The following is a 24,102-nucleotide window of genomic DNA, read 5'->3' as shown; positions in this document are numbered from 1 at the left end:
AGGCACAAACCAAAAAATGAATCCTTGGCAGACCTGAAAAGACTACCCTAGGATAACAAACAACTAGTTACAAAGTTCAAAGAAACTTTACAGCATGGCAGGCTCAAAGGCACAAACCAAAAAGTTAATCCTTGGCAGACCTGAAAAGACTACCCTAGGATAACAAAACAAATTACACAACTAGCTAAAGTGAGCTAGACAAAGGCACATACCATAAATGAATCCTTGGCAGACCTGAAAAGACTACCCTAGGATAACAAACAAATTACACAACTAGCTAGAGTTAACTAGACAGGCATAACCTTGCACCAAGCAAAGGTATGTTTTATAAATGATGTCTAAAACGTTTTTTGCCTAGACTGGATAAAGTGCAGGCCTTACTTATTAGAAGAAATGGTGTATTGAAAACGACAATAATAAAACGAAACAAACAGTTGCTTACCGAATTCTTACATATTCCCTAGTCACTCCAAATCTCCAGTTCTCCAGATTTATAAAACAATGACCACTCCAGTCCATGCCAAAACGTAAAAAGAAAGATCAACTAGCAAAAATTGTTAATGCATGGCCGGGTCACTCAAGCATGAAAATAGAATGGAGCAGAGATACAACAATAATATTAAATGGGCGGGGAATCGTTTCTAACAAGTGGCACAAAACAAAGTAATGCGAAAAGCACAAGACGTGATAATTTAATCAAAAAACTGTTAAAAGGTAAGAAGCTCCGCAAGCAAATAATTGCCTGTTGAGCCCTGGGTTTAAAGATTTGATGATCAATGCCTCATGAATTTTGGTTTCGAATTCGGACAAACACTTACGTACAATTTTGAAAGACTGCAATGACGGTTTATTATTTGAGCACGATTGGCAGTTTCTAATATGGTCTTTAATTGCACTGTTTTTATTAAAATTAGCCAAATTCGCCATAATAAAAACAGTGCAATTTAGCCCAATTTAGCCATAATAAAAACAGTGCAATTAAAGACCATATTAGAAACTGCCAATCGTGCTCAAATAATAAACCGTCATTGCAGTCTTTCAAAATTGTACGTAAGTGTTTGTCCGAATTCGAAACCAAAATTCATGAGGCATTGATCATCAAATCTTTAAACCCAGGGCTCAACAGGCAATTATTTGCTTGCGGAGCTTCTTACCTTTTAACAGTTTTTTGATTGAATTATCACGTCTTGTGCTTTTCGCATTACTTTGTTTTGTGCCACTATCTCTTGTGCTTCTGTCTTTCTTGCGTAATCTGCCTGAGTCCTTGTCTGAACAATCAATTAATTTTACCTCTGAAATACTTGACCCGTTGCGCTGTGTAATTTTCAGTTATCATTTTGTGTGAGCGAGGCAGTTTCTCAAATGTTTAGATTTGACCATATTTTTGCTGTGATACTATATGATTCTTTAGCATTTCTTTCAACAATGTATTTTTCTTATAGGCTTGAAAAGGGCTATATGACTAGCCGAAAACGTTCGCTTGTTGTTTTTTGTTTTTATAATGTTAAATGTAGTGTTGTTGCTTAGTTATGTCTGTTTATGGTTTAAAAGAGTTACCTCTCTACCCAAATTGTATTTTTACTTATGAAAAGAATCAGACAATACGATCGCAATGCGTTAATTTTACGTAGTTCCAAGCGACAAAAGTTTAAATTATTATCGATCAAGTCGGATCATATCTGTGAAATACCTTTTCCAGACCGCACATTGCAAAGCAAGGCCCGTCATGAGCCTTCATCGTCCGTGTCAGCTTGTTGTCTTTCCATACGTAAATCTGAACGAAAGTTTCACAAGTTGTATAGTAGTTGACTTGCAGAAGCATGAAGTGCGACATGTTCACGAAATTGATCTTATTTCATGTCGTTTGAGCAGCAGCTTAGTTTGTTTAAGTCTGTGTGATCGAAATTTCGGTTTAATCGCGTTGAATTGCATGACACCTTACTACGTATTAAACTTCGGTATCATTAGTACTATCTCCAGGTTTTACTCAAATATAGAATGTTCTTTCACTCTTGATATAAAATTTCGTCACTAAGAGAAGTAAAACATAGCCTATGAAATCAGGGTGAATCAATGTCTCGTGATTAAATGTCAGTTATCATTTGATGCGTGATGAAACGTTCGTGAACTAAAGTTTCATATTATGAAAACTGTTATCACGTTCTGATCAGCCCCTGACCTGGCCACTCGCTGAGCCGCTGTAGGAAACCCCTTTGTACCAACAGACCACACAGAGCATCGTGTCCAGCTTGCCAACATTGCCAAATATCCCCCGATGAGATGTGCAACCTCCTCCTGTGGTAAAAAGCCATGCATTTGAACGTTGCTTCAACGGCTATAAAAATATACACTATACAGGTGTTACCACAACCAAACGCCAAAAGCACGGTGCTTCAAAGTGACAAGTTTATTATAAAAGATACAAATTAGATCGACTCTTTAGAACTTCAGCACAAGACTTGTATAATAACAGCAGTACAAAAGTAGTCCAAAATTAAACAAAATAGTGCATGCACAAAGAGTATATTTATTAACCACTACTCAGACTATCAGTTTATAATAGCGATTCTGACTGCTATCAAGCGTAGCAAATCGGTCTCCAGTCAAATTTAAAGGTGACACGTTGATATAGGGCCAGAATTAAAACTCCATGATGAGCCTTGGTCAGATTCGTCACTGGAAGTAAAATCTAAATGTCGCTCAGGAATATATGAGTCGTCAAATTCAGACGTCTCATAAGCCATCGTTTATGTCGTCAGCCACTCACCAACATGCTGCCAGAACTTGATGTGTTTCACTCCAGCAGTGACAAGCTTCTCCGAATCGTCCAAGTGAAAGCGAACGGTAAAAACCTTATCTTGATAAGTCTTCGAAGCGGCAAGTTTCTGCCCCCGCCTCCAATCCCATATCGCCAATGAGTGGTCGTTATCAAGGCCAATGGACGCCAGCTTCTTACCGTCACCTGAAGATTGAAAGGAAATAAAACAAGACCTAGACAGCAAATTTCGGCATTTTTTGTTCTGGGGACAGTGAAACGTTTCTTTGCAACGTGAATCTTTGTGTAGAATTGTACAACATTCTAACTCAGAGCTGAGGTGAGTTCAAGATAGATAGGGGTCAAGAAAAACACGCTTATGTCAGATCAGCATCAAATTTCGTCAGACGTGTTTCCATATCAATTTGGGAATTTATAATTTCACCTCTGCCAGTAAAAGTTGACTTGACATTTTTACGTCTAGCGGCGTTGAAAAGATGTGAAATGAAAATCTTCATAAGCTGAAATAACAAACAGAGTAACATAATGGGATGGTAACCAGGTAACACTGACATTCCACTTTGACTTTGAGTGCGGCAGGTTCAAGAGAAGCGTAAATAACCGTATGAGGTGTGAAAATGGATGTAGCAAGTTCAGGAGTGTGGTAATTAATTATTGATATCGAAAATCAGTGATCGATCCAGCAAAACCAAAATTGCAACGTCGATTCAACACCTTGAAACTGAGAATCTACGTAAAAAAGGTACACTGTGAAAAAACTGACCTGAGAAACAAACTGAAGATACACCTCGTTCATGGAATCCCTTAAGGACTGAAACAGTTGACAGATCTTGGACATCCCAAACGTGAATGGCTGGATCTTTGCCGACCTAAAAGTCATCAGTACGTGACAGAGTACGGTGAAGATATCAAAGCAAAGCGATATCCCATACAGCAAAATCCGTCATTTGTACATTGATTCAACGCTAGCAGACGTTGAATCAATGTAGAAATAACAAATTTTGCTGTGGGATACGTATTTTAACACAAAATAAATATTCACCTGCCCAGTAGCAACGAATTGCTTGATAGGGTGAAGTGTTAAGCATAGAATGTCGTCGTCGTGTTTATCATAGAACCTCTGCGTGTGGTTCGTCCTAGAGTATATGATGGCGAGGGCTGCCACATGGTAGACGATCTCATTATGGTTGGTGTAGAAGATATTGTCCCGGCAGTCGAAGCCACGGTAGCTGGAGAAAAATAGAACATAAAATTTGAGGGGCACAAATTCAAGTTTTTTCGTTTCAGAGGACCTGAAGAAGCTCGCACCTTGTTCAATGTTTTACTTTCAAGATCACCTGATTTTACTTTCTAAATAACAAAATATTAGAGAACGCTCTTTTTAGTTATTCACAGTATTTCTTTATGTGCATGGCACTGATAAAATTTTTTGAAGCAGTTTAGATCTATTCTTACATCAAACATACCTAGCTCGGTTCACAAATCCAGATTATACATTGATTTAACTTTAGTAGCTTGAGCTACAGTTAATGTTGATTGGGCCGACAATATCTATAATTCTATATGCAGCCACACAATGTTTCCACGTAGAATTAGTAACCATCATATACAACATTGTCTATTAATCAAATTAAAAAAAGAGTGGGGTTTTGCGACACTTTTTAACCTTGAATGGGCGTAAAATCCACAAGGGATCCACGTAAAGCAGATACTTAAAGCATCTAAATAAAGTGAAAATTTTGTCTATTAATATTTATGATTCTAATGTGGAAACACTGCATTAAATATGATGAGCCCAACAAAGACTAACTGCAACTCAAGCTAACTGTTGATTTAGTGACAAAACCCGTCATTTTTACATTACATTTAACGTCTGCAGACGTTGAATCAAAAGGAAATGACGGATTTGCGGTCTGGGGAATAGAAAAACACACCCGTGAACGAAGGAAAGCTTCAAGCTGATGTTGCCAGATGATAAGCTGTTTTGCTTTTTGCTTTTCTTGACTTGGTTTTTGCTTTCCTGTTTAGCAGCTTGCTTCAGCTTTGTGATGTCTTCTTTGTAAACTTTCCGGTCATACGATATCTGGTGAGAAAAGTAAGAGCTGTCAAAACGGTGTGCGAAACAATATAAAGGTGATAGCAATGTGAAAATCTAGATAAGTTAACTTGAGTGGCATTGAACGTTAGGAAAAACGAAAAACAGCAAGAAAAATCATGCTACAACGTTGATGGGAATTGCTTAAAACAGAAACAGCAGTAGTGGTAATCAATAGTCACAACAAAAACTGGCCTCTCGCGTGTTTGAACGCAAAAAAAAACAATCAGAATATTATTTCTCAGCAGCAGGCAAAAGTTGTTTTCTAACTGGCTTGCTTTTACCTGCGCTTCCTGCTCAATTTCGGAATCAACTTCCCCAACATCCGACATGTCTGAATCCGATCGCTCGCTGCATGAGTCGGTGGCCGTATCTGGAATTAATCGCAGCCTTAAAATCAATGAAGAAACTTCAAAGCACAACTTTCGTGAACTGAAAACTTGCCACATCGCAACGTTTAACATTTGGCAACACTGTGAACAGAATTGTTTTGCTTGATCGAAGGTAGTTTGCCAATGTTGGAGATTGACACCTGTCGGAAAATGCTTCTTCCTTTTTCATAAACAAACGGAGAAATAAACTACCAGCAATATACAGTATCAATGCATGCAATAGAATGAAAGCTACCATTTCACAAAAACAATGTTCAAATCAGCAAACATAACTATTGACTACTCTTCTAAGAGAGAATTTCACTTGAAAATGTAGAGCTGATCGGAAGTAGCTTAGCAGCAAAGGTGTATCAACTCACACCCTACCTTGATCAGGCAAATCTTTGGCTTGAGATAAAGCTTTGTCGTCTGACAAAAAAGTCCACTGAAACAGAGCGTGATCAGCGCCTCCAGTGGTGAGAAGCCAGTGATTGTCACAGGAGAAGCGTACGTTGGTCACGTGAGCGGAATGGCCGACGTATTTACGAAACTGGGCGCCTGATGAAAATAAAAGCTTTGCAATCGATTGGGAATGCGTGGGCTTGGACAGTAAATCAATGTAAAACGTTTGATTTGGTATCTGGGGCGTTTATAGGCAACCTGTCGTATTGCTATATGAATTTCAACATCTGTAAAAGATAGAATGTTATTCTGACGTTTTGAACAAGGCTGTGTTCAATATTAAAAAATACGTAATTTTCTCTCAGATTACGCAAACAGAATAAAATCTCAATAGAAGTTACCATTTTTTAAAACTGCAAACAAAGTAGGCTTCTGTGCAACTGGTAGTAGTTTACCTTTCTTCAAGCAAGGAAATCGAAACAACTTGACCAAGCCAAAGTCGTCGCCGGTTGCGAGAGTGTCGTAAGGTATGGACGCGTCGACAGCATTGACGTCATTGATTTGAGAATACTTCGGCCACATTCCGTTCACTTCTGAGCCCAACACACAAGTCCAGGATTGCCACTGAATTACTCGAATTTCTTCAGCACTCGTAACGTGCTTTCCACCTGTTGAGTTTCAGCTGTCAGTTTTACATATTTTAATGTTAAAAAATGCAACAAAAAACAAAAGTTTGATAAAATAGTTTTAAACGTCGCACGGAAAAAGGAAATTCTTTCCACACAAAATAGGAAAAAAGTGATTTTCAAATTTAACGATGAAAAGAAAAATGAATGTTCAGCTCTGTAGCGTTTCCTTTTCTCGTAACATGGACATTGGACAACCAATACATACCGGGCATTGAATAGATGAGTTTCTCCCCAGCACCGTCATCAGCTTGCAGATGCCTACCATCTTGCGACCAGTCGATGTGAGTGATGAAGCTGGACGCCTTGCTGCATGTCCCGACACGTTTGAACCTGGCCAGTAGTGAACAATCAAACATCGAAGCTTCTCTTGGGTTAGCTCGAAATTGACAACAAAAGTCGGAAAAAAACGTAAAGATATCTTGGTGATATTAAAAATAACATGTTATCAAATTATAGTATCTAAATTATAAGTCATCAAGAACTTTGAACTTTAGAACTAGAAATGTTTTCAATTCTTGCTAAAGGCTGTTCTTCGTTCCACCTCGCAGCACTGAAAGCAATCTTTATAAAAACTCTCGATCTAGTCTTATCCCACCAAAAGGAATTCGTTTACGCCTTAAAGCTGTTTCGTTTATTTAAATTTTCTGATTGGCCAAATTTGAATTCCGTTTTTCTTCTGCTGTAATTACTTCACCACAGTTAGGCTTTATTTTATTCTGACGTTAGCTCCTGAAGAGAGTCAGACGAAAACCTGCAGCTTCGAGCTATGAGCAACATCCTACTCGTAATAGTAGCCTACTTGGCAGTGATTACTTGATACTTGTCCAAAAGTTGCAGGAGCAAAGCCTCGTGAACTAAACATGACCAATGATGATAGATTTTCACCATAAGAGTTTCAAATCTATGTAATAACTTTAAATCTACGTTGCTAAAAAACGAAAACAAATCGCATTATTTGCGTAGTATCTGATTGAAAACTGCACTATACGTTGCCAGAATATAACAAACACGTCGTACTCACTTTTGTGACGTGACGTAAATATCGACGAAGTTGTCATTGGAAGCCACGGCAAGGTAGGCACCGTCAGGGGAGAACTTCATTTCGTGAAGAACTTCTTTGCGGTCGTGCACACGAACAATCTCTGACATGTCTCTGTAGAAGGAGGAGCGAGCTTGGTCAGTTTAAATTGCAAGTTTTCAATTGTGTCGAGAAAGGAAAGATGGTACTACCAACACGAACTTCCCAGACAGCAAAATCCGTCATTTTTACATTGATTCAACGTCTGTAGACGTTGAATCAATGTAAAAATAACGGATTTTGCGGCTGGGTATGAACGAGGAAGGTGGCAAAGCGTTTAACAAGTCGATGACACTTGACAACGGATTTCTATCATCTAATCGATCACGTGAATCGCAGTCAACCGATAGTTAGCCAGTCACATGAACCTGCGCTGCAAGCATGCAAACATTAACATGACAGAGAATAGTGTAGAAGTTGAAACGAACGAAATAAAAACCATCACAAATTGAAGAAATTTTTTATGGACGGCCTTGTACTTTATTTGTAGTATTTATTTTTCGATTAAATAAAGCTTGATCATATTATATAAACCAAAAAAGTAACAAACCATTAACGATTTAACTACAAGTGAAAACACTTTTATAATCAAGTACAATGGTGTTACAGCAAACAAAAATATACACTGATCGAGTGGTCGTTCATAATGTCAAAAGTTTCACATGCAATTGATCGATAATAAGCTATTGCACGACGTGGTTTAATGGTTTTCTTTTGTAAACGGATGATGAAACGGTGTGATTTTTCAACGCTCAACGGTTAAACAACATAATATGATGGTAACTGAGTTCAGACGAGTCTACTGACCTCGTTCGTAGGACATAGAAAGACCCGTTCTTGCAGCCGACCGCCAACTGCGTTCCATCAGCGTTGAATGCGCACGACCTTGCTGGATGGTCGAGGTTGCAGCGAGTGAGAAGGGCGTGGTCGACCAGGCTCCATAAGCTTTAAAACATGAAATGAAAGTATTGAAACAGATGGATGCCACGGTGTTTGTGCATTGTAGTTATTCTTGCAACCTTTTCAGCGTATAAAGTCTTTCAATAGCACTGCGGTGTCAACATATATCGCAAATGCACGTTGCTCCCTGAGTTTTCATGCAGTTTTAACACGTGCGACGTACTGTACGTGCCCTACATTGAAGCAAATAAGTTACACGCTGACGAAAAAAGCATTCAACGATCAAAAAACTGACGGCGTGCCGCAAACTGGCCATATTGATGCTACTAAACATTAGTGCCAAAAATCGTCAACTGTGAAATGGCGACCTTAAAGTTGCCGAAATACTAACAAATATAGTTACATAATATTACATATGGTAATCAGGGCTACAAAATTGTGAGAAAAATATACAGCTCCGACTCCTGGGTTTATAACTGGCCGACTCCGACTTCAGTGTTGCCAGATTTTTAATTTCTTGACATTTTTCTAAAATTTAATTTCACTTAAGTTGTAATCGAAATTAAAACGGCCACTTTTCAAAAACAAACACTTCTCATCTCTGATGAAGTTGTAGAGCCCAATACGGAGAACAAGAAACAATATTTTAAAAGACTACAAATATTTTATAGTTCAACGTTTTGTCAGTGAGTGAGTCAAAGTGAGTCAGCCTTTTTTAACGACTATGATTTGAGACGCGCCAAAATCCCTCCAATTTCACGACTCCCACTGCACAAGCCCCTGATGGTAATACATGCTGGTTACTGACTTTAACCCAAGTTTAAATTTAAATAAAAGGTCTTACCGTACTGTACGATCGTCGCTGGCTGTTGCGACAATAGGTTTAGTTGGATGCATGCTCAAGCCCCATAGTTCTCCCTCACTGTGTCCTTGCATCAAAGGAACCGGCTCATTCCGGTTCTGTACCGACACCTCAAATATTTCGCTTTGATTTGTCCCAACCAGCAGGCGATCACCAAACCAACACACCGACCTAATGGCGAGATCTAAGAGGAGGACACAAGTAATAACATATGAAACTTGGTATAGAATTATAAAAAAATGTTACCTCGTAAGTGTAAGGCAACGAAAACATTACCAAAGTTCACAAGTCATTGCGCATAACTATTTTTTTTCATGTGCCTTATAGTAAATCAATGTCTATATTTTTTATAGGTTAACTAACAACTACGCTAAGATTGTAAGAAAATTGAACACGTATATTCAATAAGCAGCATTCAACCGAACATGAGATTTGGTGAGCCTGCACATGCGGTCGATATAACTCTTTATTGCAATTCACGAAATTAAAGCACTACAAACTTGACAATAAACCACAACACAAGTAAAACTTTTCTTACTTTTATAACCATAAGGGCCATTTTGAAGATTGACGCTGGTCATTTCATTAAAGTTGGAGTCCCACAGCTTGATCTTGCCATCACGACCTCCTGTGGCGTATCCATCGGTGCTTCTGTACAGTGTCGCAATCCCACCCTGAGCGCAGACAGATAGAGCATGAAGCACATGTTGAAGACGCGAGACGTTGTGGTATTATAACACAAGCTTGTAAACAAAACTTTTAGTGGCGCGAAAAATTAATCTCGTTTGTTGGACGCTTAGTGAAAAGGCTGTTTTACGTGTGTGTGTGTGTGAATAAGAAGTTCGTTATATAAATTATAACCAGCGATAACTCGATGAAAATATTTTTAATAAAAGGAAACTGCACATAAATAGTAACAGCAACCGTAAGTTTTCCAAATATTCAAAAATTGTGTCAAAATACTAAAGACACAGTGGATAAACTGGACATATACAATACCATGAATGTTGAGTTGAGTGACAATAAAACCTGTAGTCCTGTACAGCACATGCAATAACTCACCGAGTGAGCTGCAGGAATGACACGTTCAAGGTTGTGTGCGCGCCACACGTATATGTCCCCGTTGAGTGCCCCACTGTAAGTGAGTTGCTCTTCCGCGCATTGGACGCAGAGCAAGGACTGCAGATCACCAGTTTTTCCAAAGATCCCTCTCGAAGCTGTCAGCGAATTTCCACAAAGTGTCCAGAACTGAAAACGACTAAGCTCTTAATAACTTGATTGACATTAGCTGGGGGAAAACTTAACTGCATAAGTCAATTGGCAAGGCTATACCTCATGATCCTATAAAATCAAGATAAATTGGATGAATCAAATCCGATAAAAACGCAAAACCAGTTACACGGTAGAAGACAAGTTTATAAATTAATTAAACAACTTGAAAAATATTTGACCTTATATGGAAAAAAACAAAAGCGAGGGTGGAATTTATGTTGAGACTGCTTAAAACAAAAAGATTTCTCTTCGATTCAAAATTTTTAGTCTTGATTTCGTTTCGAAACAAACGTAACTCATTACGTTTCGTTGTATACTCGAAACGAACCTCTAACTACTCACTGAAACCGACTCTATCGAGAAGTGCAGAGGTGCGTCAGAATGAACGACGTAAGTGGTTACATGGTTATTGTACCAACACTTCTAGACATACTATTTCGCTCTGAATCGTACTCAGGCTTATGAATCTTCTGCACAAACATACTTCGTTTTGTTGCGACATAAAAATCTTTGTCTTCATTTTACGTTGCAGTAAATTTCTTTTAAAACAATTTCAAAGAATTTATTATGGCCAGCCCAATGACGTATACACTTTCGCAGTTAAAAACAAATTAGTATCAAATGAAGTGAAAACTGAGAAAAAATTTCAAATTTGTCAAGATTAAAACAGAAATACAATCACAAGACCTACCTTTATAACTTTGACACCGCAAGTAACAAATTTGTTTTCTGAAAAGGGTTCCCATGCGATGTCAAATAACTGTAAAATAACGTTATAAGCACGAAATGAAAGCCGATCCATCGGATTCCTATAACAGAAGCCTTAATTCCAGACAGTAAGATCCGTCATTTTTACATTGATTCAACGTTTGCAGACGTTAAATCAATGTAAAAATGACGAATCTTGTTGTATGGGATTGTAGTTTCTCTGCTTTCATGTGCCTCCCAGTTACTATGTTCATAAATAACATAAATTATTGATATTGACTTAATCAATCCAACGTGTCCAATTAAATATTAATGATTTGGACGATGATCGCAAAATTAGCAAGAGTTGGGGAGATTATCATTGGCAATGCCCAGCTGCAGGAGAAGCAGCAGTTTTTGCAGTGGTGGCTGAGTATTGTCTTGACAAAAGACACGCGAATGCAAGAACAATGGGTAGTGGCCTAGTGGGTACCCCTATAAAAAGCGTTTCCTGTGAAAGAAATTTCGGTTTTGTTTTTTTCCCTTGGACTTTATGTTGATTGTGGTAGTTTTTGGTCGAGAAAGTTTAAAGCTGAGATTCGTACTCAAAAGACAGTTAAAGAAAACCAGCAATAATATCTCACTCTGTCAGAATGGCCCTTTGTCCTTGCCAACATTCTTCCACTTTTCCAATCCCAAACTATTAATGTGCTGTCTGGGTCCAGTCCAACAGATGCTATTTTCTATGGATGATAGAGATTTAACTATATTTCTCAGGTTATTCAACACTGTACAAAGTCCTTAAAATTGAAGTTGCAATAATCATGATCATGTAAAAAACGATTTGTGGAAACACACCTTCAAGAACAGCATATATGGTGACAAGTTTACAACCGACCTACCATCAAATGCATCATTCTCCATGAACGACTACAAAAAACTTGTGAAATTATAACAATAAAAAAAATATTTACACACTAACATATGATTCCAAAACAAAGCTTCACTTGCTATCACGATAATAAATAGTGTAGGCTATGTCATCGTTAGAAGTCAGACAAGTCAGACAAATGATAGGAGCTACAATACGTAGAAACTAGTTTTATAGTTAAAAGTTCTCTCCAATTACAATTTTAATAGATTTGAATTTTTACATGTTGATTATCATCTTATTATCTAGTGTATTGACCTAAAGTCTTATAGTTATGTATAATATTTGATCTTTTCTATTTCTTTACTATATTATCTACTTTTTTAACACTTTCATTAAATTTTATAACCATCTTAATAGTATATCATTCTTTATTATTGTTGCAGTTTATACTGATGAAGCCACACTTGTGTGGCGAAAGCTCTGTATTTAAATAAACCGATTCTTCTGATTTGGTGTGATATTGTTTACTTTATTTAACATATGATTACCAGCAAATTGACCAAAAATTAAATGATTTAAATTAAAAATGGAAATACCTAAGTTCTTACTAAGCTACAAAGTATGTGGGCCACTGGGCTTCAAAGAAAAAAACAAACGAACAAAAAACAGCAGGCTATTTACTTCTCCGTTTGGACTGAATGCGATGCTACCAATGGCATGCTCATGTTGGTCTTTCAGAATGGAAGCGGTCTGCATGGTGGTGGCATTCCATACGCATATGTAAGGACTTTTTCCTACTTGTCCAGTTGCAACTAACTGTCGCTTGGGGTGCAAAGACAAACTAAACAAATGGAAGATTTTATTTCTGGGAACCATAATGACCTAAAAATGCAAGCCATGCCAACGCTGTAAACTGATATGCTCCACTTGATAGCAGTCAAATTTAATAGATAATTTGGTCATCTTGGTATATTGTATATTTTATGTGATTTTGACTACTTTTGTGCTATTGTCAGTTGTCACTATGCAAATAACAAACTGAGCTTGCGCGGGAAATCCAAAAGGCACCTGGCAACACTGGTAAAAAGAAAAGATCTGTCATGTTTTCAATGTAAAGCTAAGAGGTTTGCAGTGATTTAGACCAGGGGTGTGCAACCTTTATTACAGGAGGGCCAGATTTAAATAACTGGGTGAAACCGCGGGCCGCAAGTTCATTTAACATTTGATTTCTAGTAGTTGCAGCCACAAAACAAGTAGTTTTTTAGGAGCAACATGGTTGGAACGCCTGGTTAATCTAATCAAAAAATAAAGAGCCCAAAATGTAGATACCAAACTCATGTTCAGCAAACAAACGTTTCGAAAAGAAGACAGTATAGTATAAATGTTTATAACATTTATAACACTGAAGATGAAGACAGTATAGTTTTCGAAACGTTTGTTTGCTGAACATGAGTTTGGTATCTACATTTTGGGCTCTTTATTTTTTTAAGTAGTTTTTTGTTATTCAAGTTATGCTTATGGCATTATTAGGCTAGAGGTTATCTCCTTGCAGAAATAATAAGTTAAGACGCATAAATTTCTAAAGGAATTCAGTGAGAAGTTTGCAGCTGGTTTCTTTTCCCGACGGCTTTTTCCAAATTTACTTTAATGGAAGTGCTCGCAATTCGAAGTCGATTTTCCAAGTGCTTGTCTGTCAGAATCGTTGTAAAGAAGAAGAAGAACCGATCAATATAGGGAAATTTCATGACGCCCATTTCAGAAAAAATTGTTTGCACAAATACGTTGAGCCAAAAAAGATACATTTTTGAAGCCATCGATTTTTTTAAATGTGGAAAGTCATCTTGGTTGAGATGTTTTTGGGAAAAATCGCCAAGATTCTTTTTTAAATACTTTACTTTCAAATTCGTTTTCTCTTGAAGATCAATCAGTTCAAGTTATATTTGCTGGTGCTTTGTCAATGCCTGTGTTGAATGGCAAAGCGAATATACCAAACAAATGTTCATGAGATTTGAAGTCCTTGAAAGGAGCCAAAAATTCATACAACAATTGTTCAAGTTGGTCTGCAAATTCAGTTTTCTTCTCAGGATGCATTCAAAAGTCTCTCAAAGTTAGAAAGTGGAAAAGATTTCCTGTCTGTTCGTGAGCTTTCCAAAGTCGTAATTTGTTCATAATGTCTTTTATGTGACCATACATTTTTACGTTCCAAATAATTAAATACATTGGATTAGCGGTGGCCGGTGGGAGATTTCTAAAATGGTTAACAGAAGGTGCAAAATCTAGAATAATCCACTCCACAATGAATTGTTCACACGTGCCAGACTAAATTAACTTATACACACGTTTTGCGGGCTGCACACAATTCAAACTTGGCACATCTTCGCAGGCCGCACAATTTTTCTTCACGGGCCGCACAATTTTTCTTCGCGGGCCGCACAATTTTTCTTCGCGGGCCGCACGTTGCACACCCCTGATTTAGACTACAATGACTTTGGCAATTTAGATTCTTAAAACTATCATTTAAAAATGAAATAAAGCACACTTTCGTCTAGAACAGTTTCAATCTTTTCAAAGAGCCACGGAATACCTTATGCTTAAAAATAATCTTGCGGAACACCAAACAAAACTTTATAATGATGCAATAAAATAAACACAATAATTTATTAACTTTCAGTTCCACTCGGTGCGATATCTGGGCCAGTTTGGTTGAGCACAAAGTTGGTATTCTGGCAGAAATTGCAAAGATACAAACACAAAGCTCTTGTGATGTTTGACTTGTGTTCCATGGCACACTTGTCAAATAAATCTCTTGTGAAATACCTGACGACGATCTTTCACAGAACACTAGTGCTCCACGAAACACTGATCAAAAATCACTGGTCTAAAGTTCAAAACCAAAATTGCACCAGCTTCCAGTCATGATTATAGGTTTGCATGTTAGCAAGATATGTGCATATAAGTCACTATGCTATAAAGTAAACATGTACAGTTGTACACACACTTAAAGCCCTTTGATACACAATAATACACCACATAAAACAAAAACTCATTAACTAAAAATACATTCAGAGCTTGTGGAACAACATATTACACAATAAAATACAGGATAACTTGTATGACTCTGTAGTAGGGCGCTGTCTTAGTGTCTATTGCCTTGTGTTTATTTTGTACCTATTCACTCATTTGTTATTTTCACTAAACAGTGTTAGTGTTGGGATACACCAGTGGGTTTTCTGAACTGAGACTTTTGTTTAGTCTAGTCATGAAATGTTTTTTGTTACCGTAGTATTTTTTAACGCTATATTTCAATTTGCAGGGTAATGCCACATTTACTGTAAGTGAAGTTGTTTAGTTATGACTGTCATATCATGTCAGACACTATATCTGCAGTGGTGACTGGTGAGTACATAAGCTGATTTTGTCCAATCCTGTTTCTTCTATATAATACACATCAATGCCATTAAAATTCAGTTAAAAAGTAGGCCTAACAGTTCTAGAATGCACTGTTTCAGTAATACTGAGTCCATCCATTACAATTAGTGATTACTTTGAAATAAAGTTTTCACCAATTTGCTGTAAAAATATTCTCTACAACTAAAAATTATTTCATAACACAAGTTGACAGTTCAGCAACCCACCTCACTATATCATCATTGTGACCGAGAAAGAACCTTTGAGTTTGGTGTTGTGTGTTGTACACAACTCCAACACCCGCAATGAAGTAAACTATTTCATCGTCGGAAATGTAATAAAGATTGTTTCTGCACTGGAAACCTCTAAAGAAAGAGTGAATATGAAAGAATTACACAAAGTCCCAATAGAGCAGTTGGTTAGCGCGTCACTTCGTGAACGAAGAAGCTTCAAGATCAACCGGCGCTGGTTCGACTCTCGGGGCATGCACTTGAGCAATGCACATTAAGGACTGCTCTCCATTCAGCAGCATCTAATGGATGAAACAATTCTCTGCAACCAGACTTCAACAATTGGAAACTTTACTCAGTTAATCTCGGTGACCGGGCCTGTGTCAGTGATTCAAAGCCTCTACAAGTATGCAAAACTGCCAGGAATCCCAGGATTAACCTCTGCAAGAAGCTTTCTCAGTCGGAGGATAAAGATTCAATCAATCAATCAATCAAAGCTTAACTGATAATTCAAAATTACAAGATTTCAGAAAAGTAAACATTGCTTCAGTATTAGCACAATGCTAAGATGCACTAGTACTGTTCTTACCAATGGTGAACATTTGATTTGTCAATTAGGTTATTGCTATTGCTCACAATTTTTCTTTTTGAATTTTGCATTATTATAAAAGTAGGAGGCCCTCCAAAATAAACTCATAAAATATTTAGATTAGCTATTACAGTTGCTGCATCTTAAGCAAAAACTAGAAGTCATTTTAAATTAACTTTATTAAAACTCCTTAGGCTAATAAAAGAATTATATACCGGTAACTAAAGAAATCACTGATTTATAGCCTGCTAAACAATTCAGAATGTGTTTAAATTAAGTGTAAGGCAAGCTTAATAAAAAAGTTGAACAAAACGTCTACTGCACAATTACATATAATATTGGAAACCAACCTGTATCCATAAATCCATTCCAAGCGAAGACGACTTTTTGGAGCAGTTTTGTCAGCCATCACCACTTGCTAATCAATTAAAAAAAACAGTAATGCAGGTAAGCCTAATAACCTTGGCTTGACCATTATTTAAATAAGCTGAAATTTGTGCTGAAATGCTGAAAAATGCTTGGCCCTCATCTAGCTTACGACGGTACATCATTTGCCCTCATACCATCATTTTCATTTGATTGCAGCGAATGCAACATGCATTTAAGTCAAGCATTGTAAAAATTTTTAGGGATATTAAGAATATTAAGCAATGGAACATTTTAAAAGGTACCGGTAGTGAATCTCAAAGACCCTTTGATTAAGCCACCACATTAGAGGAGTCATTTTTTGACTAGTTTTAGGATGATATACTGTAGACTTGTCCTAAAATAAAGCTCTCCAAAATGAATTCTCTATTTCTACAAAACTCTAGTCTATAACCTGTTTCACAAACTCAAATAGAGATAGAAGATTTAGCGCAAAATAGAGTAGCCTACTGCATTACATACCTAGCGGAAGTCGACCTGAAAGTTGAAACACCAATAAAAATTTGAAATCTTGTTTACGGTTGACAAGAGTTGCCAGATTGAAATCAGAAAATCTTTGTTTCAAAGTTAATGCCACATCGATATCACATAACTATTCTCGCACGAAACAGTGTTTTGTTGTCCGCCCTTTTGAGAAACTAAAAGGTCAAGCGGTTCTGGTTCGACTCGGTGGAAATTGACTAGTAGACCGTATGGTCGTCTCGTTGTGTCCCTGACTCCCTGTTGGTATGTGAATTTGTGTAACTTTTGGATTGTGTAGCCCAGGAGTGTGCAACGTGCGGCCCGCGAAGAAAAATTGTGCGGCCCGCAAAGATGTGCCAATTTTGAATTGTGTGCCGCCCGTGAAACGTGTTTATAATTTAGTTTAGTCTGGTACGTGTGAACAATTCATTGTGGAGTGGATTATTATAGATTTGCACCTTCTGTTAACCATTTTAGAAATCTTCCACAGGCCACCGCTAACCCATTTTGTTTAATTATTTGGAACGTAAAAATGTATGGTCACATAAAAGGCTTTATGAACAAATTACAACTTTGGAAAGCTCACATAGCTACAGATGGAAAATCTTTTCCACTTTCCAACTTTGAGAGACTATGGAATGCATCCTGAGAAGAAAACTAAATTTGAAAAATTGTTGTATGAATTTTTGGCTCGTTTCAAGGACTTTAATTCTCATGAATATTTGTTTGGTATATTCTCTTCGCCATTCGCCACAGACATTGACAAAGCACTAGCTGATATCCAACTTGAACTGGTTGATTTTCAAGAGAAAACGAATTTGAAAGCAAAGTATTTAGGCAATGAATTTTGGCGATTTTTACCGAAAACATCTCAACCAAGATGACTTTCCACATTTGAAAAAATCCATTGCTTCAAAAATGTATCTTTTTTGGCTCAACGTATTTGTGCGAACATTTTTTTTTTCTAAAATGGGCGTCATGAAATCTCCTTATCGATCAGTTCCGACAGACGAACACTTGGAAAATGGACTTCGAATTGCGAGCACTTCCATTAAAGTAAATTTGGAAAAAGCCGCCAGGAAAAGAAACTAGCTGTAAACTTCTCACTGAACTAGTTTAAAGTGAGTGTGACAATAAATTTGATCAGAATTTGATTAGCAGTTTTCTTCAGAAATTTATGCTTCTTCACTTATCATATCTGCAAGGAGATAAGGTCCTCTGATAATGCCGTAAGAATAACATGAATAACAAAAAAACTAATTTTTTGTGCCTGCAACTAGGCTACTAGAAATCATATGTTAAATAAACGTGCGGCTCGCGGTCTCACCCAGTTATTTTATATCTGGCCCTCCTGTAATAAAGGTTGCACACCCCTGGTTTAGCCTATATTACTTGCATATTTCAAACATGTAGGCCTACTATGTTCCTGTTACTGACAAACAAACCATTAATTGATTGATTGACTCTTGGGGTGTGCCTGAGCAGGGGCGCCGGAAGCGGGGGGGCAGGGGGGGCGGCCGCCCCCCCTGCCCTCAATTTTTCTGCAGATGGAGGGGCAGGGGGGGCAATGGTGCCCTTTCAAATTTATGTAAGCTACTGCACATTTTGCAATATAACAATTTCTGCTATTCGCTTTTAGCCTAATTATAATCTTTCATTTTTGCCTCAAAATAATATATAGGCGGCTAGGCCTACGACACAAATTTTTGCAACACAGTACAGGCCTTAAAACTCGTTTTTTTTCCGCAACCATCGTGGCCTACCGGGAGCTGCTTCTCGGCGGCCAAATCTGCGTGCTTGGAGGCAAAAATACAAAATAACGATAGCACAAGTAAATAGAATTAAACTTGAAACAATGCAAAAATGATCACTTAGCGTTGTTGAAGTCTGGGCCTGGGCGACGTCCTACAATAGAATCGTTGCACCACGCAATAACTGCTTTATCGGGATTGTAATCCAGTACTGCGGGACCATCTAACGACACTCGCACGAGTGTCTCCAATGTGGCTGATTTTAAAGAAGTACGCCACTTCCCTAGAATTCTGTTTAGCAACAAAAAATAACGTTCGACATGTGTTGACGATGACGACAAGGTAATAAAATAAGTATTTCAATGATGTGAAGGACATTACTAAAAAAAGCATAATTTTGCAAAATATGATCAAAAAAGGTTTTCCCCTCGGATGTCAACTAACCTAGTTCTCCTTTTTAATGTCCGACATCGAATGGACATAAAAACGACAATATTGCCAGCTGATGTAATTAGCAGTTCGGATTAAGACTTTGTTAAAATAAACGTCGGGAATTACAAACAAGACTTACAGCGCTGGTGATCGCAGATGGATATATTCCATCAATAACAAATATTCCCGCACAATGCAACAGTGGCGATTATGACGCGCTGACCAAATTTTGAGTCACTTTGATACTACATATTTTCGACAGTTAATCCACGATCATTCTGTTGCGAAATTAAATAATTGGCTAGAAGAGACCGGCGGCCAAACTTGGCCGATTGAGGAGGTAGCACCGGCGATCATTCAAGCACTACTTAGCGGCCATGGCCGCCGGCTGCTTTAAGGCTTGACAGTAGGTTACATCATTACAACATAGCATGATGCCCTTCTTTGTATACCGGACACTTGTAGGCTATCATTACTCACTACATAGTGAGCTGATAGATTAGGATTGTCGCTATATCTTATCTTAAAACTTGAAAAAAAATTGGCCTTTTAGTAAACAAAAGTGCCCTTTTTTTCGTAATCTTGCCCCCCCAGTCAAAAATCGTTCCGGCGCCCCTGTGCCTGAGCAACATGTAAGTTAGTGGACGTGGCGTGTCGTGGGTTGAAACGCTCGCTCATACATAGCCGTCAGGCTGAGTGACGAAAACACCTCTGGGCACGATGGTGGCGAGAGGTGATCAGAATTCAGAAAGCACGGTCTTTCACGTCTGGTTTATTCTTGAACGTAGGCATGAAGGCTAAGCAATACACCAGACTTACTAATCATCAGCATATGCCAGCCAACCTAAACGTCTAACATATAATGTAACCTGACATTATATAATGTAACCTTGTGTGTTTTGTGACTTGTGTTGTGTTTATGAATATGGGCCTGTCTCTTTAGTGCCTGATGCAAATAAATAATAATAATAATAATAAGCCATAGCCTAACTATTCTCATGAGTAGCCACCAGACAACAACTAAGACCAACAAAAGCCCGCATCTGAACTAGTAACGTTAACAGTAGGCTACTGCTGTAGCCTACTAAGTCACCAAAGTAGCTATGATGTAGTAATACGAGCAAAAAATGACACACCATGGTTGCAGCCAGTGGCGTGCGCAGGATTTTCTCAAGGGAGGGGGGCATTGACAGTAGCGTGGCCAGGAATTTTGAAAAGGGGGTTTTTTGGTGACCGGCGCCGCCTAAGACGACACCCAGCGGCGGGGGTCTGGGGGGCCTCCCCCAGAAAATTTTGAAAAATTGCTTTGAATTTGGTGCATTCTGAGAGCATTTTCAACAAAAATGTGGGTATAAATATTCCTGTAAAATGGTGCTGTCAGGTGGCATAGCAAAAGGATAAGATCATGTTTTCTTCGGCATTTTTCGGAAGTAAAGCTAAGTCTCTATGTTTTGTTGTTGCTAATTCCTGGCTGAGATGTTTGAATGTTTGGTATTGGCAAAACTCGCTCTTTTAATGCAGTTTTGTTGAAAATTAGGCAAGTTTTTTTTTGACTGAAAGCATCATTCCCAAGCCTAAAGAAACTGAAAGCATCATTCTCAATATCGTGACGTCACACGCGTGCCAAAAGGGGGTTGTAACCCCCACCCCCCCCCCCCCCTGGCTACGCCACTGGCCATTGATATCCCAGACGTCTTCATGATATCCCAATGTGGTTTTAGTTTAGACTTTATCCATTTCTTTCTCAATATAATAGGCTTACAGAACACTATGCTACATTGGCATACCTGATTACCTGGGGTGGGGTAGGTGGATTGGGCTATGTATTTCGTATTGGCTTAGTCTATAAAACAACATTGTTAATTGCTTTGACAGTGCAATCCAAAACATATTAAATGCTTTAATCGTCGTTAACTACTAAAACATTTTTAAGGGGGGGGGGCATGGCCCAATGCCCCCCCCCCTGCGTATGCTAGTGGTTGCAGCTGCTTAAAAAAGAACCCTAGTTTTGATTAGAGGTGTGTCGCTTAGAGGTGTGTCGCTTGATTAGAGGCGTTGCAATCACTATACACAAATGCACAATGTAAGAAAACCGCAAAACTACGTAGCCTATCCCTATAAAGCAATGTGAAAAGGCCATCAAGCACTGTGTGAAATTTTATCCTAAAGAAATAGATTGAGTTTCGCTTTTAGCAGAATGATCGTTGCTTACTTCACACCAGAACTTGGAACGCAGCATCAGGTTAAAACAAATCGTCAATATCTACATTGTGAAGTTTATCCTTAAGGTTACGAACGGAGGCAAGAATGCCGCGAGAACCGCAGAAAATTGTGAAGTGTGAACCCGCGGGATTACACACAGGGTTGCCAGATACTCAAGCTATAGTAAGGCCAAATCCATTATAAAATAAGGCCAAAAAAAGGCCAATTTTTTTTATTTACTTTTTATTTACTTCTTATGTATTTACTACTTCTTTTATAAACGCTAACAACTTAACTGAAATAATTTTTTGAAAATGCCATTTTACGATCAAATATGACAGATAATAGTTTAGCACTGTCAGAGCATAATGACCGGTTCGTTTGCATAATTTGATTAATGAAAAATTACTGTAGTAGCAGATAAACTAGAAACCATTATTACTTCAATTCATGAACAGTGCTATTCGGAACATCTAGCTAAGCAATGAGCATGAATTTGTCCTATTGAGTATATGTACCAGGGATGTCTACAACTATAGGATTGGAAACTATTTTCAGTGCTATACATGACTACAGAAGAATTATTAAAATAAAACACTGTTTGTATCAACTAAACAATGTATAAAATTCAATTTTGCAATAACAATATAAAATATAGCCTTCACTCACATCAAAACTTATTTGATGTATAGAAGTTTAAAACCACGAATTTAAAAAATCAAAAATAAACGAATGCAAAGATTCCCTGTCGTTCTGTAGCATTTTGCGTATTGTAAACCGGATCAGAAGTAAACGTGGAGTGTTCAACAATCAGTGAAATGTGTTGTCGTAGGCTTTGATAATAAACTTATTCACAGACCAACCCAGTACGAAATCAATACGTTTAAGATGTCATAAGAACTAAAACTAATACTCGGTTTTGAAATTATTTAGCAGCAAACAAAATACGACAAGATTGCACAAATGGAATGCAAACACATCACATTAACAAACAAGGCAAGTGTATACTGTACGGTTTACGGCGGATGCAACTTAATAGAACCACCCTGTCCACCGCTAACACATTCTCTACTCTCTACCTATGTCTCTACTCACTAATTAAAATTAAAACGAATATAGGTCAGGCTCTAAGTGATGATAAGTGATACTTTTATATCACAATTGAAATTGAATTTCCTTAAAATAATACTTTCTAAACCGGTCAAAACTTGCAGCCATAAAAAGGGCCAAATAAGGCCAGATTTTCTGGCCTTATTTGCATCAATTTTTTTAGGCCAACTGCAATTTAAAAAGGCCAGTTTTCTGGAATTTGGCCTAAAAAAAGGCCATCTGGCAACCCTGATTACACAGACTTTATAATTTTGAAACGACGCAAGAATGAATGACGTCAGAAAACCGTGAAAGCGAACGTGTGCAAACAGTGCTGTATTCGTAAAAAAAGCACAGGGTATACTGTCAGACTTGACAAAATAATAAATAATACATAAATTATAAAATTCTAATCTTTATTCTACCATAACATGAATTATCAAAATTGGACGAGAGGTACAAAATTGTTTATTTTCTATGAATACATTCCAAACAGCTTACCGAGAGGCTGTTTGGAATGTATTCTGTAGTAGTTGTCAAGAATCAGTAAGGATAGCATAGGGCGAGGCACTCTCTTTGGAAAACCAGAGGGCATACTAATTGTTGCTCGGAAAAGCAGAGAGTATACTGCGTATACCGCCGTATACCCTCGAATACAGCACTGTGTGCAAAGCTCGCGCGGGAGCTACAAACGCATTTCAAGGACAGCTTTCCATTCACCTGGTGGTTGGAATAATTCACACAACAGCAGTAGGCCTATTTGTCGTTTCTAGCACTAGTTGCAACGTTCATCTGATGAAGCAAAACGATAATTATCCTGATAAACACCCAAACTTTTCAGTATTTATAATATGTAGGCCTACTTATGCAGGCCACAACAGCAGATGACATTTATTAATATTTGATGCATTAGTACGGAAATGTTTTTTCTTTTGTTGAAAGATGCGAATCGTCATCAAATTCTATTGTTGCCTCTCTGATGAAGTTTGACAACTATCGTAAATCAAACTACTGTCTTTATTACAATAAAACTATGCATGCTGTAACAGCATGCATAGCATAACGGCATGCTATTAACAGCATTGCTTTCACGTAGCCTTGATGGCTGCCATAGCACAAAAATATCAACAATCCTCGTTTGCTGACGTTAAATCTTACTGGTTGTTTGTATGCTGGTTGTATGAACAAAATGAGCTTGTAATTTCATTTCAAATACTTTTGCGACGCAGCTGTGTGTATACTGCTGTAGGCTAGCCAATGCCTTTCATTTTTGTAATTCTATTTTTTTGTGTGATTTAAATATGGACATTCTTGTCTGATGCAAATAAATCATAAGAATAGTAAACCAATCAGAATACATAATTTAAATCAGCAGCATTCAGTGGCGTAGCCAGGAATTTTGAAAGGAATAATGTATGGAACGTGTTCGCCTAAGACGACACCCAAGAAAACATGATCTTATCCTTTTGCCATGCCACCAGACAGCACCATTTTACAGGAATATTTA

The 24,102-nt window shown here is 37.8% G+C and overlaps 1 protein-coding gene across 1 annotated transcript in view; it reads right to left on the bottom strand.

Moving 5' to 3' along the window:
• Positions 1 to 16,681, bottom strand: part of LOC145780806 (echinoderm microtubule-associated protein-like 6) — a 39,963-nt gene extending 23,282 nt beyond the window's left edge. The window contains exons 1-20 of the mRNA XM_082592446.1: positions 16,584 to 16,681; positions 15,642 to 15,779; positions 12,688 to 12,847; positions 11,777 to 11,875; positions 11,137 to 11,205; positions 10,236 to 10,421; positions 9,712 to 9,847; positions 9,156 to 9,357; positions 8,219 to 8,356; positions 7,355 to 7,486; positions 6,539 to 6,663; positions 6,100 to 6,312; positions 5,630 to 5,800; positions 5,156 to 5,244; positions 4,711 to 4,859; positions 3,819 to 4,005; positions 3,540 to 3,645; positions 2,768 to 2,962; positions 2,180 to 2,295; positions 1,691 to 1,774 (exon numbers count right to left, since the gene is read on the bottom strand). Coding sequence (XP_082448572.1) covers positions 1,691 to 1,774; positions 2,180 to 2,295; positions 2,768 to 2,962; positions 3,540 to 3,645; positions 3,819 to 4,005; positions 4,711 to 4,859; positions 5,156 to 5,244; positions 5,630 to 5,800; positions 6,100 to 6,312; positions 6,539 to 6,663; positions 7,355 to 7,486; positions 8,219 to 8,356; positions 9,156 to 9,357; positions 9,712 to 9,847; positions 10,236 to 10,421; positions 11,137 to 11,205; positions 11,777 to 11,875; positions 12,688 to 12,847; positions 15,642 to 15,779; positions 16,584 to 16,642 — 2,754 coding nt within the window. The 5' untranslated portion in view covers positions 16,643 to 16,681. The remainder of the gene's footprint in view (positions 1 to 1,690; positions 1,775 to 2,179; positions 2,296 to 2,767; positions 2,963 to 3,539; positions 3,646 to 3,818; positions 4,006 to 4,710; positions 4,860 to 5,155; positions 5,245 to 5,629; positions 5,801 to 6,099; positions 6,313 to 6,538; positions 6,664 to 7,354; positions 7,487 to 8,218; positions 8,357 to 9,155; positions 9,358 to 9,711; positions 9,848 to 10,235; positions 10,422 to 11,136; positions 11,206 to 11,776; positions 11,876 to 12,687; positions 12,848 to 15,641; positions 15,780 to 16,583) is intronic.
• Between the last annotated feature and the right edge of the window lie 7,421 nt (positions 16,682 to 24,102).

The sequence above is a fragment of the Aplidium turbinatum genome, chromosome 12 (assembly GCF_918807975.1).
Source record: "Aplidium turbinatum chromosome 12, kaAplTurb1.1, whole genome shotgun sequence".
Classification (NCBI taxonomy): domain Eukaryota; kingdom Metazoa; phylum Chordata; class Ascidiacea; order Aplousobranchia; family Polyclinidae; genus Aplidium; species Aplidium turbinatum.
Note: the sequence above shows the minus strand (reverse complement) of the source record. Positions and strands in the feature narration are given on the sequence as shown.